Genomic DNA, 15,312 nt, shown 5'->3' with positions numbered 1-15,312 from the left:
TATCTGGACGAGAAAATATACACAAATATGATCATGCATTATGGAAAGGCTGGTAAGTATTTAATCGAGAAATTTTTATTTATGTGTCGTGTATGATATATAGATCACAGTTTCTCGCAGACGTGAACCTTTGTGTAACAAATGAATCTGGTTCTTACATTGACAAATGAATCTTGCACTTTCCAGGAAAAATGCGTGAAGCATTGGCATTGTTTACTGAAATGCAGAAGAAAGGGATTAAACCTGGAACGGTAAGTTCTACATTTTCAAGCCAAAATGTTCTCAAGGTCTATTTAGTGGCTTAACATTATGATAATTGTTAACGATGGGGAGAATAATTGCAGCCTAGTTACAACATGATGGTCAAGATATGTGCAAGCAGTAGACTCCATAGCGAGGTCGATGAACTTCTGCAAGCAATGGAAAGAAGTGGTCGCTGTACCGACTCATCATCCACATACCTCTCTTTAGTTCAAGCCTATTCCGATAGTTCACAGTACGCAGAAGCGGAGAAGACGATAACTCTCATGCAAGAGAAAGGCATCCCACTATCTCACAGCCATTTCAGTTCATTGCTCTCTGCTTTTGCCAAAGCTGGGATGATGGATGATGCCGAAAGAATATACTCAAAGATGTCTGAAGCCGGTATAACTCCAGACAGTGCTTGCAAGCGCACGATCCTAAAGGGATACATGAGCTGTGGTAAGGCGGAGAAAGGGATCTTGTTCTATGAGAAAACGATAAGTAGCTCTGTAGAAGATGACAAATTTGTTAGCAGTGTAGTCCAAGATCTGTATAAAGCTGTTGGTAAAGAACAAGATGTATAAAAGAAACAATTTAAACAAATTTTTATGGAGAAAAATGTCGTTAAAATCACGAACTTTCAAATTGTGGCCATTTTAATCACGAACTCTAGGTAAGGCCATTAAAAACATGAACTTCTGTTGACTTACCGTTTTAATCACCATATTTTTGTTGACCAGGACGAAAACCACATGTCGTTAACTCCCTAAACGGAGCAATCAGCCGACGTTAACAGGTCGTTAATACTTCCCCGTTAATGTCAAAACGACACCATTTGAACCCGAGAGAAAACATATCAAAATTCCCAAATCGATCCCATTTGAAATCACAATCCCTAATTCTCTTCTCCCCAATCTGATTTTTCGATTCTTATCTCAATCCAAAACTTTTATCTCATTCCCCAACAGATATGAGTTGCAATTCTGGGCAATCAAGTGGTGAGAAGAAAGTCGGCGGATGCCATGGTGTTCCCTCGAAGTGTCATTGCGGCAAAGATGTTGTTTTCTACACATCGAACACGCAAGCAAACCCAGGAAGACCTTTCTTTCGTTGTCCAAACAGAGGAGATGTATGTAATAGAATTGTTTTGCTTTTGTGTGTTATCGAGTTTTGATTCATGTTTTTGTTTTTTCAGGACCATTTGTTTAAATGGGTTGAAGAAGGTGTATACGAAGAGGTTGTAGATGCTTTACCAAAATTTTCTATCATTGGCAGAGAGATTGAAGATTTGAAGGAAAGGATTGAAGAACTGAAGGAAGATGGAATGTTGATCAAAAGAGACACTAAGAAATGGAAGTTGATGAGCTCATTGTGCTTGGTGTGTCTTACTTTTAGTGTCATTGCCATTGTGATCCTTCTTCTTAAAACCAAAAACCCAAAATTTGTTCTTGGTTACTAGAGTCTTTTGTATTCTGTTTTGAGTTTGTTGTAATGTGACTTTGTAATGGTAGTTTGACAATGGAAGACTTTGTTGCAAGTACCAATTCATAAATAGAACTTGTTTTGACAACAAACCAAAAAACTTGACAACAAAACAAAACAAATCCTTGACAACATAGATAGGTTCTACTTTGGTTCTTGCCCTTGTGAGAAAACAAAACAAAAAACTAGTTGGAACATTCAAACCATGATCCAAATCTACCAAGTCCTTGCCCTTGTGATCCTTCTCCTTGTGATCCTTGCGGTTGTGGTCCTTGCGGGTGTGGTCCTTGACTTTGTGATCCTTCTCCTTGTGGTCCTTGCGGTTGTGATCCTTCTCCTTGTGGTCCTTGCGGTTGTGATCCTTCTCCTTGTGGTCCTTGCGGTTGTGATCCTTCTCCTTGTGGTCCTTGCGGTTGTGATCCTTCTCCTTGTGGTCCTTGCGGTTGTGATCCTTCTCCTTGTGGTCCTTGCGGTTGTGATCCTTCTCCTTGTGGTCCTTGCGGTTGTGATCCTTCTCCTTGTGGTCCTTGCGGTTGTGATCCTTCTCCTTGTGGTCCTTGCGGTTGTGATCCTTCTCCTTGTGGTCCTTGCGGTTGTGATCCTTCTCCTTGTGGTCCTTGCGGTTGTGATCCTTCTCCTTGTGGTCCTTGCGGTTGTGATCCTTCTCCTTGTGGTCCTTGCGGTTGTGATCCTTCTCCTTGTGGTCCTTGCGGTTGTGCTCTTAAGACGTGTGCTTTTGATCCTTGTGAAACATGTGATCTTGATCCTTGTGGTACTTGAGAAGATTGAGATCCAACCGGTATTTGATGAGGTTGAGATCCTTGTTGTCCTTCATGAGCTCCTCCTTGTGGTACCTAATTTAAATGTATGTAAAAAAAAAACTTGTAAGCTATGCTAACTTACTTGTAAGCTATGCTAAAACTTGTAAGCTAGGCTAAACCTGATATTTTCGTGGTCTTCCTCTTGGTCTCTTTGGTACACTAACGGTAGTTGGATTTTTGCAACTGCCCTTGTTGTGGCCTTCTTGATGACAGTTAGAGCATGTCATTATTCTTTTTTCTCTTGACATCTTCTTGGTATTTGAGGAAGACGAAGATTCATTTCTTCCTTTCCTCCTATCATGGTTAGAAGGCCTTCCGGGATTTCCTCTTCTCCATGGTGGTGGCAATACAGGCAACCGGTTCAATCTAGGCCACAATGGCATCCCTTGCACAGGCCTAATACCATCAAGGTATGTCTCTCGCCACATTTTCTTTGTGTAGTAGTCGTTGACATAATCCTCAACCTTCTCTTTTTTCCCTATTATCACACATGCCGCATGAGAACATGGGATTCCAACCATTTGCCACTTCCTGCATCCACAAGTTCTTGCATCCATATCAACACTATAACCTACACCATTGTTCCATATCTCATGTATGTTGTTTCTGGCCATATATCTCTGGCCATATTGGGCTCCAGCAATTGCTTTTTCAATCTCAGCATGAGCTCTTTTTGTGAATCGTGTCTTCAACCTATCAGCTATGATGAACCTCTTTGCATTTCTGACCATGCACTGTCGTCTTATGTCCTCAAGCAAATCGAGCAAAGGCTTTCTCCTGGCTTGTCTAATAGTCCTATTGAATGACTCACTAAGATTGTTAAGATTATCATTGCAGCAAGTACCAATATTGAAAAAAGCTCTTGACCAGGTTATTGGATTTGTAGCTTGCAGAGTGGTGTACGCTTGAGGATTGTACTGCTTGAGTTCTGCCATATTGTCATTAAACTCCCCTGTGGTGTAGCTGCGTGCTATCCTCCAAAAAATGTGTTGTAGTTCTTGGTCGTGGCTGTCTCGCTTCCAATTATCCATTATGTGTCTTGCACATTGTCGATGCTCAGCCTGTGGAAGGATGTTACTTATTGCTTTAACTAAACCCTGCAAAAAATAATTATGAAGTGTAATTAGTCAATAAGTTCTAAAATGAAATATGAGACAACAAAACTTATTGCTTACCGATTGTTTATCCGAAATGAGAGCTAGAGGTGTCTTGCAGATAGATGTCTCAAAAACCAGTCCCAGTTATCATCATTTTCTATTTCTACAACTGCCCAAGCCAAAGGAACAATCCTATTGTCCCCATCCCTTCCAACTGCAGCTAGAACATGCCCTTTTATATCCCATTTTATAAAAGCTCCATCTATTCCTATGATAGGTCTACAAGTTTTTTTCCATGTATCCTTTTGAGCTTTAAAACAGATATACAACCGAAAAAACCTCTGTTTGCTTCCAACCACTGGCCCTGGAACAGTCTCAATCTCAAATTCCGAGCCAGGGTTCTGATTCAATACCTCTGCTTGATAATCCCATATTCTTGCAAAGTGTGATTCATGACTAGCCTTTCTTGCACTCATCACCTTGGTCTTTGCCTTTGCACACTGATCTGGAGTTACTTCTAAGTTATACTCTCTCTTAATCTCAGCAGCCATCTCGTATTTTGTAAGCTTCAGATTTAATCTAAGCCTTTCGTCAAACAAGAAAGCTATAGAAGACCTCTTCAACATCTTTGAATACCCTGACCTAACACATACATGCTCATTCACATAAACTCTAATTTGCATCTTATGCTTCCTCTTCTCATATGAGCAATACACTCTCCAAAGACACGGAACACCATCCTCATCAATGTAGCAACACTTTGCACCAACCAAGAAAGAATTGGACCGATAGAGTTTAATAGCATACCTTGTCTTCAACGAGTACATCAACACGGCAAGCTTGAAGTCATCAGGAGAGTTGTATGTTTTCTCCAGCCCTAGCAAAGACTCAGGATCAGACCAATCTTTAGGAGCTGCCTCATCTTTGTCTTTTTCTTCGATCTCGTCTTCGTCGTCCGACGACAAAGGATTCGGTAGCTTGTCATCGTCCCATATATCATCCCCACTGTCGGAATCCGAACCACCTTCCTCTGTTCTAACCAACTCTGGGAAATCATCTTCGATGTTTAAGTTGGCAACTTCTTCGAGAGCCGGTTCTTCGACATTAGCTTCATCGACATTAGCTTCGTCATTTCCACCACCAATTGCATCATCAACATGATTGCAATCCTCATCTCCATACACCGCGCAGTCATCTTCACTATCGTGCTCAACTGGAGCCTCCAGTTCGTCATCTTCATCACTTCTTTTTTTACGTTTTCCACGCCGACGTGAAGCTCCACCTCTATCTCTCTTTCCTTTATCTCCAACAACAGATTCAGATACAGCCGGTTCACCATCTCCATCTCGGACATTAGAAACTGTTGGGTCTTCCGGTGGAGCTCGAACTCCATCTTCAACTCGAAGAGCTACTCCATCTTCAACTCGAGGAGCTTCAATTAAACTCAGTGATTCGTCTTCTGGTGGATCTCTAACAAACGATATCACTCCTTTGTTTCTAACTTTCGGCATTTGGGATTGAGAATCGATTGGGGAAAAATCGATTAGGAATTGAGAATTAGAGAATTAGGGATTGAATTATCAATTTGGGGATTTTGATCTGTTTTCTCTCGGGTTCAAAGGGTGTCGTTTTTGCACCTCCGTTAACCCATTAACGACCTGTTAACGCCGGCTAATTGCTCCGTTTAGGGAGTTAACGACATGTCGTTTTCGTCCTGGTCAACAAAAATATGGTGATTAAAACGGTAAGTCAACAGAAGTTCATGTTTTTAATGGCCTTACCTAAAGTTCGTGATTAAAATGGCCACAATTTGAAAGTTCGTGATTTTAACGACATTTTTCTCAATTTTTATGTAGATTTAATAAATAATATTTTAGTTTTAATTTAAAGTCTTTAATATTTAAGTCTTTTTTGGGTTTTTATTTATTTATTATTTATTTTAATAAAATATACAAAAAATATCTCCCAGAGAACAAACCAAAGATAAACTCAAAACCAAAAGGGGAAAGAAACAAAAGTTTCATTTCTGTGTAAGCTTCTTCTTCTAGATCGATCGAACCATGGAAGCTTCAGCTTTAAGCTCTGCAGCAACAATCATCTCGTCCTCATCTTCACCAATCTCAATCTTCTCTCCAAAGAAGAGAACAGACTCATCATCTTCTCCCAGAATCGTCCGTCTCTCCAAGAGTATACAAAACTTAATCTCCATTTCTTCTTCCGGTCAATCTCTCTCGAGATCGTGATTTTTTTTTTTGTTTTCGAATCGTTCTCTTAATCTTATTATTGTTTTGAATTCTCAGAGAAAGAAGACAAAGATTATGATCCTCCGCAACAATCCGAATCGAACTCATCAAGCCTCGTTCCTCTTTTCCAAAATCGAACACTCTCGAATGTAAAAAAAAAAACCTCGATCTCTCTTGTGGAATTCGAAATTGATTAGGTTTTTTTTTTTTTTTGTTTGATTCGTGATTTTGATTTGTTTATATAGGATGAAGCAATGGGATTGGTGTTGAGTGCAGCCTCGGTTAAAGGCTGGACAACCGGTTCAGGTATGGAAGGACCGTCTCTACCGGCTAAACCCGATACAGAGACGGTTTCGACGTTTCCATGGTCACTGTTCACGAAATCGCCTCGTAGGCGAATGCGTGTTGCCTTCACTTGCAACGTCTGTGGTCAGAGAACTACAAGAGCTATTAATCCACATGCTTACACTGACGGCACTGTCTTCGTGCAGTGCTGTGGTTGCAATGTGTTCCATAAGCTTGTGGATAATCTCAACTTGTTTCATGAGGTTAAGTATTATGTTAGCAGCTCCAGCTTCAACTATAGAGATGCTAACTGGGATGTTACCGGGTTGAATCTTTTCGATGATGATGGTAATGATCATGATGATGATGATGATGATGATGCTGGTGATAGCAAAGACCACTTCCCTCTGTAAAACAGGTTAGGGACTAAGTTATGATTTAATAATAACCCCTCTGTACAATCATGTGATTATCTGGTGTTTATATATCTGTATATAGCTACTTTCTCGTACCTTCTTAGCATCAATAACATTTGGAAATAATAAAAATTGGTCATGTATATAGCTCATGTTCTGAATTTCTCGGGGAGGGTAGATATGGATCTGAGACTGCTTCCTTTTTATATGGATTTGAAGCCTACCTCTTTAATGTTACGTGTCAAACACTGTATTGAGGTGATTGGATACTGTTTTCAGCTAGAGGATGTAGTTGGGATCTCTAGTAAAGCTTACAGAGAAACATTTTTTTGTGAAATTATGGTGGCTTTTTGTTCTCAGGCTTAGAGAGAGCCGAGAGGTTAAGTTTGCATTTTGACTGTATGCCAAATGGAATGTGTAAATCTGTTTCGGAATAAGTTGATGTTTTACAGTATGGTCTAGACTAGACATATGTGTCTTGGGTTTAAGATAACGGCTCTTGGAAATTGGTGACGAAAAGTTTTCGTGCAACGGGGGTTTAAGTTATTGTTTTGTGGCCTCTTTCTGGAGTTTAGGTTAGAGATTTATTCATGTAGCTGAAATCTCTGTCCACTTCTACGAGAATAGTGGGTGGATAGATATTGGTACAAGTTACAACCCAAGCGTCATTAGGTTTATGTTCCGGGTACAGCAAGATACCATTAGGGGACAAGGGCATATGCTATGATACTTACTTAGGGGTTGAAATCGTGTAATAATGCAAAGTTTTTTCTTACTCGCCTAGCACAATTAAACCCAGTGGTCATGGTTTCGTGTGCAAACAAAGACGGAAATGACTACAAAACACTAGAAACCCATTCAAACTCAAGACAAGGAACGATGACTTGTGTCCATAGTTCCTCAGAAGTCAGACTATGAATTTAGTTAAGCACCCAAAATCTCAAGTCCAACTCATTTAAATTTGAAATGAAAATAAGCACATAGTGTTTGTTAAAAGATGTTGCCCTCTATTAATGTATTAAAAATGCTTCTTTACATGATGAATCTATCCGAAACAGAAGATAAGACATTGGATTTCTATATATCAGAAGGATCAATGGAATCTTCTATGATTTGGATACAAGATCCAACAGATTCTCCCTTGGACATAGCCTGAGCGAGCTTGGATCGAGCTATCTCATGGCGACGTAGAAGCAGGATGGTATTGAGGACTGACCACCTCACCTGCGAATCCGCTTTCTTCTGTGTGAACCCCAAACTCTTCACCAAACCATCTAACTGTTCCATCAAAACCATCAAGCATATTTAAATGCTTCATTGGCTGTGCAGTACTGAGTTTATATACAGAACTATAAGAGGTTTTTAGGGGCAAAGATAAGGGACCTTGCTGATATCATCAAGGCCACCTTCAGCATAACCATACAGGAGATATTCTGTTGCTACACCAGCAAGAGCAATGCATGAGAATCTGTTCAGCATCTAGTTTTGGAATAGCAAACACTTTTTTCGGTTAGGTTAAGGAGATTGAAACTGCGTACAACTTTTCTATGAGAAGCAAAAGAAAACATACGGTAGCGGAGACTTTTCCAGAATTAACCTGCGTTTTCAGTCATGTTGGCAAAAAGTATTAAAAGACTGGATTTGAATGAGTTTCTGCATCTTTAGGGGATGTGAAAAAGAAAAAAAAAGAAAGGTTATATATACTTCTTCAAGGAATTCATAGTCCACAAAGGCTGAGCCAGCTTGAACGTTGAGAGATCCTTCTTTTTGTAAAGCTTCAAGGCTTGAGAGCGTGTATCCCCGTGGTAGAATCCCAATCAAGTAGGCCACCAAGAAATGACCTGCTTCGTGCTGAATTTATAGAGGATCTCAGTTCAATGAAGATGATAAGTTTAAAATGTTCACATTTAGTTCTGAAATATACACATATTCTAGAACATTATACTGTAGAAGAATCATATCAGAGTGAGTGCGAGGAAGGTCTTATTACCTGAACAACTCTATTGTGGTATCGTTGGCTGAATGTATGACCGACTGTATCAAGAACCAAACTCCCAATTCCGCCATTAAATGAGACCTATAACAAGAGAATTGCATCACTAAGGACATATGATTGAAGAGACTCTATTTGTGTGTGTGTGTTTTATCTGAAGTCATCTTTGAGTTACCAAGTCCAAAGTCCACAAGAACATAAACCCAAGAGAAAGGTAAAAGAGCTGTTGAGAACTCAAGTCAAATGCTTTCCAAGCAACTATTCCGCCGGAGACACCAGCGATCTGAAGGTTTCTTTCGATGGAGCCAAGCGTTGTATCTGTTGGCGAGAGAAGTGAAGCTGCGTTAATACCATTCAGTTTCAGTTCTTCCAACGTGTAGAGTCTCTGAGGCACCTAGATAAACACACAGAAAAAGAAGGACAAAGACAAGAAATGAGATCACTGATCACAAGGATTACAGTTTTAAAAAGAAGCTTCAGGAATTTATATGTTACATTTCAAGGACACCAAGATCTAAGCTAAACCTATCAAAGCATCAAATCTTGATGATTACGACACAAAAGCTAAAACATAGACCAATCAATCCCATCAAAGATCCAGAGAAAGAGATTCACATTGACATTATGATGCATTCCAATGGACCAAACTTTAAACTAAAACTTATCAAAGCATCAAACTTTGATGATTATGTCACACAACACAAGCTTATACATAGATTAATCAGTTCCATCAAAATGCAGGGAAGGAGATTCACAATTAGATTATGAAGATTACATACTCGAAACAAGGATATGAACAAACACAAAACATGTTACCTGCCTGGCAGCACCAAAACATCGAAGCCCATCAGGTTTGCCTTGGAGATCTTTGACAAGGGAAAGTGCAGCTCTTTCGTCTCCACTAGACAACTTAGAATCAAGTAGCTCCAAGGCTTGTCTTCTTGTGGGCAGCCCTGTTTCAGATGAACAAAGTATGCATCTGTAACTGTAATAACTATGGAAGACAAAAGACTTTTGTGGGTTTGAACATGGAGATAGTCTCACACTACTATGTAACAACATAACCATTCAGCAATAACGATTTTTTTTGTGAAACTAAATCTGACCCAGTAAAGGATTTGCAACATCAATACTGAGTTAGATGAAACGGTTCATCAAATGAGAACAAAAATTGGAGATTTTTGCAGTGGAGTTTTATCAACCACTTGTTCTAGATAAGCAATTTTGGTTATAAAAAATTATTAAGAAGGGAAAATTACATACCCAACAAGCAAAAGAAAATGAAAATTTCAGAGTAAGTTTACCTCATTTAAATAAACATATATAATTCTGAGCCGTTCCTTTAGAAAGATTTCACTCATAAATCGGTAAATGGAGGAAAAAACCAAAGCTATGAAGATGTTCATATATAGTTTTGTTGTACGTTAAGCTGCTAAGTGTTAAACGACATCGTATGAATATATTTCAATTTATTTGGGTCATAATGAATATAGAAGCCCAGTAGGAAGGGCTACATGTATGAATACTGTATGCCTTAATCATAAATACTGTACTGTATGAGTCAAAAATATTCTATACTCGACTAAAGATAAAATTACAGAAATGAGTTTTAAATAATGAATCAAATAAACAAAAATAATAATTTCTTTATCACCAAAAAAAATATCATACATAATACATTTGATATGATATATTTACCCCTCAATTAATATTAACAATTTTATTATTAATTTTAAACGTTGCATATATAAAACTTAATTTTGAATGGAGTTACAGACATTTTAGAGATCAAACTTCAATTTTCTTTAATCTATTTATAGTTTTCGAGCCTCTGTCACATGATTTACCAATTGAGCAATTTATAACCTCATGTAATTCCAAACCACTTTTATGGTCAATTTTTTCAAGAATCACGGTGAAAAAAAAAACTAATAATCAGTACTAACTTGTGTTAGACATTCTATATACTAATAATCAGTACTAACTTGTGTTAGACATTCTATATACCACTGTTAAAAACATTTGAAAAATAAAGCACATTATCTTTCAAGTATTTGTCGATGTTGCAATACTATTTAGGTCTAATATTTCTTCACTCGCTAAATTTTAAAAAGAAGTTAATACTTAAAAAAAAAAAAACCCTAATATATGTTTTACATGAAAAAAGAAAATTTTCACAAAAAAAAAGAACAAAGAAATAAAATCAATTTAGAGAATTATTATCTTTCATCTTCGACCACATATAGTCACATATCTAAATTATTATTTGGTGAACTTAAAATATTTCTCAAGAACAAAAATTTACAATTATCTGCCAACAATGCACCGTATATTCCATGTGACCATGTATCATTTTTTTTTTTATAGGTTCATCGCAATATCAATAAATTATAGAAAATTTATATTTATATTTAATAATAGTTACCTCCTTTAACTTTTTATCTTTAAGATATAATAAATCATTTTGAGAAAATTTCACGTAATTAAGCTTCGTACAATTACCATAACTTTTACGTTTTGGAACCTTTCATATTCATGGTAAGTTTCAAGATTTTGTAGTTTATCCAAATATTACAACAAAGTAAAGTATCACCAGAATATGTTTAATTACTAATTAGTAGTAATCTCTCCTAAGTTCATTTATTATTATTACAGGTAAAATAACTATTTACAAATTAAAAAAAAGAAAAATCTCTCTTTGAGGTCCACCCACCCACCAATGACCCCAACAGTCGTCACACTTTCTGCTCCTTCCCGGACGCGTTGGACTTGAATGCGCAGTTTAGACTCCATAGCTACACTCATGCTAAACTACGCAGATATTCTTATCCATCACACTACTACCGCTTAGAATATATTTTTCACTTAACCCCTTCCTTATTTTTAGTTTTGCTTCCATATTAAAAAATAAAAAATGTTAAACCATATGATCTGACGTTTAAAAGCAGGTTTTTTTTTTTTTTTTTCTATTTCCAGATATAAAACTTTACTCATCCACTCTCCGTTTAGTCATTTACCAAAATATTTTCCCTTCTCGGCTCAAATCTTTTTCATTAATCGAAAAATCTTCGATCTGGGTGGGATTGTGTCTCTTTTGTTCTGTTTGATTGTTACTTAAAAAAATAGGATTTTTTTGTGTTTTTTTTTTTTTTTTTTTTTTAACTTTCCAGATTTAGTGGTTTGGNAGTTAATCTTATTGAGAGCAAGGTGAGACCTTTTTTTTTCTTTTTCTTTCTTTTATCAATTCTCGATTGAAATTGTTTGATGGGTCTTTTGGTATTTAACTGTCTGTGTTCATAGATTGTTCTTTAGTTTCTTTGTGGTGTTTGGTTGGATTAGGATTCATGTCTCTCTGTGTTTGTGTTCTTTTTTTTTTTTTTTTAAAAAAAATCAAAGCTTAGGGCTTTTTATCGTTTTTGTTTTTAGGGTGATGAAACGTGTCGGTTCCGTCATGCGTCTTTTCTAAATTAGGAGATTTTCTTGGCTTTATTTGTGGCTTTCTCTGACCCTTAGAGTGACTCATTTTTTGATTCCGGTGAAATCTGATTTTGTTTTTTTGGTAGTTGTTGTTTAACGAATTCTTTAGATGCAATCAACTGACTGATTCTCAATTTTTGGTTTTGTTATTTCCATTTCTTGACTGTTTCTCTATGCCAAGTGTTGAAATCATATCAGATCAATTTGCTTAAATACGTTGGCTCTCTTATAAGGACTTTTTTTTTTTGTTGTGTTTGCATATTGTTACTGTTCGAGTCGTTTGTGAGATTCATTAAATTCAGAACAAATCTCTTATTATTGTCCCTTCTTTGATTGAAACTTCTCTGATGTATTGGTGGTTGATGCAGACAGTGGTTCCTCTCAATACATGGGTTCTGATATCCAACTTTAAGCTAGCCTACAATCTCCTGCGCCGTCCTGATGGAACCTTTAACCGTCACCTCGCAGAGTTTCTAGACAGGAAAGTCCCTGCAAACGCCAATCCTGTTAATGGGGTCTTCTCCTTTGATGTTATCATCGATCGCCAAACCAATCTCCTTAGCCGAGTATACAGACCGGCTGATGCTGCTGCAGGGCCACGAAGTATTACTGATCTTCAGAATCCAGTTGATGGTGAGATAGTGCCTGTTATTGTCTTCTTCCATGGTGGAAGCTTTGCGCATTCTTCTGCAAACAGTGCTATTTATGATACTCTCTGCCGTAGGCTTGTTGGTTTGTGCGGTGCTATTGTTGTCTCTGTGAACTATCGCCGTGCACCAGAGAATCGTTACCCTTGTGCTTATGATGATGGCTGGGCTGTTTTGAATTGGGTCAACTCGAGTTCTTGGCTTAAAAGCAAGAAAGACTCAAAAATTCATATTTTTTTGGCCGGTGATAGCTCTGGGGGTAACATCGTGCATAATGTCGCACTAAGAGCGGTGGAGTCAGGGATCGATGTTTTGGGGAACATTTTGCTTAACCCTATGTTTGGAGGGACTGAAAGGACGGAGTCTGAGACACGTTTGGATGGGAAATACTTTGTGACGGTCAGAGACAGAGATTGGTATTGGAGAGCGTTTCTTCCCGAGGGTGAAGACAGAGAGCATCCAGCGTGTAGCCCGTTTGGACCGAGAAGCAAGAGTTTAGAAGGGTTGAGTTTGCCCAAGAGTCTGGTCGTTGTAGCGGGTTTAGATTTGATTCAAGATTGGCAGTTGAAGTACGCGGAAGGGCTCAAGAAAGCGGGTCAAGAGGTGAAGCTTCTTTACTTGGAACAAGCCACTATTGGCTTCTACTTATTGCCTAACAACAATCATTTCCATACCGTTATGGACGAGATAGCTGCGTTTGTAAACGCAGAATGCCAATGAAATATCTCTTTTATCTCTCACTAACAAACGGGGTGAAATCCACCACGGAAGGTGTGTGTATGCCCGAGATTCTCGTTTTAGTTGCTCTTTTGTAGTGAGTCAAAAGAATGGCGTTTAACTACTTACCACGGTGGAAGTGGCTGCGTCTGCGTTTGTCAACCGTGTGAAGCTGGATTCTGAAAGCAAAGCAGGAAGAAGAACAGTGAAGCCGGTAATGTTTGGCTTTTTAGTGTTAGCGTTTTGACTTTTTTAACTACAGAGCTGAGTTTTTATCAGCTTGCTGTTGAATAGTAACTTTGGGCTATGTTGCTATTATGATATTTTCCCGTAAATATCTATATAGTATATATACATACATCAACAATATGTTTTATTATAAGTTTTTTCTTTTTGTTTATGGTTTTAGTATAATTATTAAGTTATTGCAATGTAAAACTAATGTCTCTCATATTCACTCACTGATAGGGCTTTATTGCAGTATGTAATCATTGGCAAAAGATTTAATGTATAAGTCTTTGTAATCTCTACTTTAAATGTAAAAACCAAAATGTCTCATGGAGGAAGGTGCATTGCATCTGGACCACACAGCAAGGAAACCAAAAAGAAAAAATTGACTCTTCGAAGAATATGCAATAATGTTATTTTCTTTTTTTATGTAAAAAGGCTCGAAAGGGTTTTGTTTTTATATGAGATGTATCTTTGCACAAATGATGAGAATATAGTTAATAAGCATGTGGAACCCAAAAAATAAAATAAAAAGAGATAAAAAGATACGAATAAGCTAGTTTTATGGAGTCCACTAGAACAAAGACGTAGATATTGAATTGTAACCAAAAGAATGAAAAGACAAGTTTGGTTTGGTAAGAGGCTTCAATCTTCCCATTAAAATAACAAACTATTATGAGAAGTGTGGTTAGAGTTAGCTTTGATACATGAGTTCACCTACTTTTAATTTGTATATGCTTTACTCCAAAATTTATCAGATTCACATCAATGGAATTACGTATTATGGTGGAGACACAAACTTGATACCAAAAGATGTAATATATAAAAATGAAACGAAGATGTTTATTAGAGTTTCTGAGAATCAACTACATGTTCAGAGAGAAAAGTAGCAGAACCACAGACATAGATAGAGCTAGACATGAAAAAAAAAAGGATTACATCATAGTTATTCATGAACCAACTAAACATCATAGAGGAGTTATGAGTAAAAAGCTCATACGATGCTCAAAATGGTTTAGAAGTTAAACAGCAAATATTGAGAACTGGATTGCGGTAATGTTGTCTGAAAGTTATAGGGGTAGTACCATCTTCAGGTGTTCACTTGATCGAAGCAGCATACGCAACAGATGCAGCCATAAGGAGAGAAGTAACAGATGACACAAGGGTCCAAATGCTCTTCTTCTTGTGTGCATCTTCAACTGAATGCTTCATTTTCTCTACTTCCTTCTTCATTTCCTCAACCAACCTTTCTTTGTTTTTGAACGACTTCTTGATCGCTTCTAGCTCCACAGTGTAAGAATCCATTCCTTTCTCACGCTTCTTCTCGCCTTTTTTGTTTTCTAAACCACACACTATTGTTGCCACACTCTTCAGCATTGTTAGACTGTTTTTTGCATTGGTTCTAGCAGACTCGAGTTCTGTTTTCAGAACACCAATAGCTTTTTTGTTTTCTACAATATCCTTCTGAAGGATACCCTTCTCGTTTCTCAATGACTCAGATCGATTCTCCACTTCCTTCTTCTCTTTGACCAATCTCGCTCGCTCAGCCTTAGTCTTCTCAAGCTCTTTACCAGTAGATTCAATCATTTTCTCTAATTCTGCAACTTTATCCTTAAGAGCCAACCGATTTCTCTTCTCCTCAGCAAGAGCCTTCCCAGCATTG

General features: G+C 37.6%; 6 protein-coding genes across 9 annotated transcripts in view; 4 read left to right on the top strand and 2 right to left on the bottom strand.

The window, feature by feature from the left end:
* Positions 1-872, top strand: part of LOC104707072 (pentatricopeptide repeat-containing protein At5g27270-like) — a 6,794-nt gene extending 5,922 nt beyond the window's left edge. For all 3 annotated transcript variants that reach the window (XM_010423345.2, XM_010423347.2, XM_019228449.1), the window contains exons 8-9: positions 187-251; positions 345-872. In XM_010423345.2, the coding sequence (XP_010421647.1) occupies positions 187-251; positions 345-827 (548 nt within the window). In that variant the 3' untranslated portion in view covers positions 828-872. The remainder of the gene's footprint in view (positions 1-186; positions 252-344) is intronic.
* On the top strand, positions 1,214-1,702 carry LOC109125925 (uncharacterized protein At1g43920, Chloroplastic-like). The gene is made up of 2 exons (XM_019228730.1): positions 1,214-1,372; positions 1,439-1,702. Exons 1-2 carry the CDS (start codon positions 1,214-1,216, stop codon positions 1,700-1,702), a joined length of 423 nt encoding a protein of 140 aa, XP_019084275.1.
* Positions 5,612-6,732, top strand: LOC104707070. Of its 2 annotated transcripts, none has more exons than XM_010423344.2 (3): positions 5,612-5,830; positions 5,944-6,035; positions 6,132-6,732. In XM_010423344.2, exons 1-3 carry the CDS (start codon positions 5,704-5,706, stop codon positions 6,582-6,584), a joined length of 672 nt encoding a protein of 223 aa, XP_010421646.1. In that variant the 5' UTR covers positions 5,612-5,703; the 3' UTR covers positions 6,585-6,732. The 2 variants fall into 2 exon arrangements, with proteins under 2 accessions (XP_010421646.1, XP_010421645.1); XM_010423343.2 differs by having other exon boundaries at positions 5,612-5,863.
* LOC104707069 lies at positions 7,512-9,792 on the bottom strand. Its single transcript, XM_010423342.2, has 7 exons — positions 9,397-9,792; positions 8,756-8,974; positions 8,578-8,664; positions 8,292-8,438; positions 8,158-8,184; positions 7,971-8,066; positions 7,512-7,865 (listed from the first exon to the last, which is right to left on the bottom strand). Exons 1-7 carry the CDS (start codon positions 9,646-9,648, stop codon positions 7,665-7,667), a joined length of 1,029 nt encoding a protein of 342 aa, XP_010421644.1. The 5' UTR covers positions 9,649-9,792; the 3' UTR covers positions 7,512-7,664.
* On the top strand, positions 9,861-13,979 carry LOC104709475 (gibberellin receptor GID1C-like). Its single transcript, XM_010426085.1, has 3 exons — positions 9,861-9,874; positions 11,751-11,787; positions 12,426-13,979. The coding sequence occupies exons 1-3, from the start codon at positions 9,861-9,863 to the stop codon at positions 13,422-13,424; spliced, it is 1,050 nt and encodes a 349-aa protein (XP_010424387.1). The 3' UTR covers positions 13,425-13,979.
* Positions 14,471-15,312, bottom strand: part of LOC104707068 (paramyosin-like) — a 2,823-nt gene continuing 1,981 nt past the window's right edge. The window contains exon 2 of the mRNA XM_010423340.2: positions 14,471-15,299. Within this exon, the coding sequence (XP_010421642.1) occupies positions 14,748-15,299 (552 nt within the window). The 3' untranslated portion in view covers positions 14,471-14,747. The remainder of the gene's footprint in view (positions 15,300-15,312) is intronic.

Source organism: Camelina sativa, chromosome 8, assembly GCF_000633955.1.
Source record: "Camelina sativa cultivar DH55 chromosome 8, Cs, whole genome shotgun sequence".
NCBI lineage: Eukaryota > Viridiplantae > Streptophyta > Magnoliopsida > Brassicales > Brassicaceae > Camelina > Camelina sativa.
Note: the sequence above shows the minus strand (reverse complement) of the source record. Positions and strands in the feature narration are given on the sequence as shown.

Bases quoted from the DNA above. Each gene is read 5' to 3' on its own strand.
- LOC104707069 (XM_010423342.2), bottom strand. From the start codon at position 9,648: ATGGTTATGTTGTTACATAGTAGTGTGAGACTATCTCCATGTTCAAAC. The intron at 8,975-9,396 runs GTAACATGTTTT...GTGTTTATCTAG, and splicing joins GTTTTGGTGCTGCCAGGCAG to GTGCCTCAGAGACTCTACAC. The intron at 8,439-8,577 runs GTAATAAGACCT...CTATAAATTCAG, and splicing joins ACCACAATAGAGTTGTTCAG to CACGAAGCAGGTCATTTCTT.
- LOC104707070 (XM_010423343.2), top strand. From the start codon at position 5,704: ATGGAAGCTTCAGCTTTAAGCTCTGCAGCAACAATCATCTCGTCCTCA. The intron at 5,864-5,943 runs GTCAATCTCTCT...TTGAATTCTCAG, and splicing joins AATCTCCATTTCTTCTTCCG to AGAAAGAAGACAAAGATTAT. The intron at 6,036-6,131 runs GTAAAAAAAAAA...TTGTTTATATAG, and splicing joins AAAATCGAACACTCTCGAAT to GATGAAGCAATGGGATTGGT.
- LOC109125925 (XM_019228730.1), top strand. From the start codon at position 1,214: ATGAGTTGCAATTCTGGGCAATCAAGTGGTGAGAAGAAAGTCGGCGGA. The intron at 1,373-1,438 runs GTATGTAATAGA...TTGTTTTTTCAG, and splicing joins GTTGTCCAAACAGAGGAGAT to GACCATTTGTTTAAATGGGT.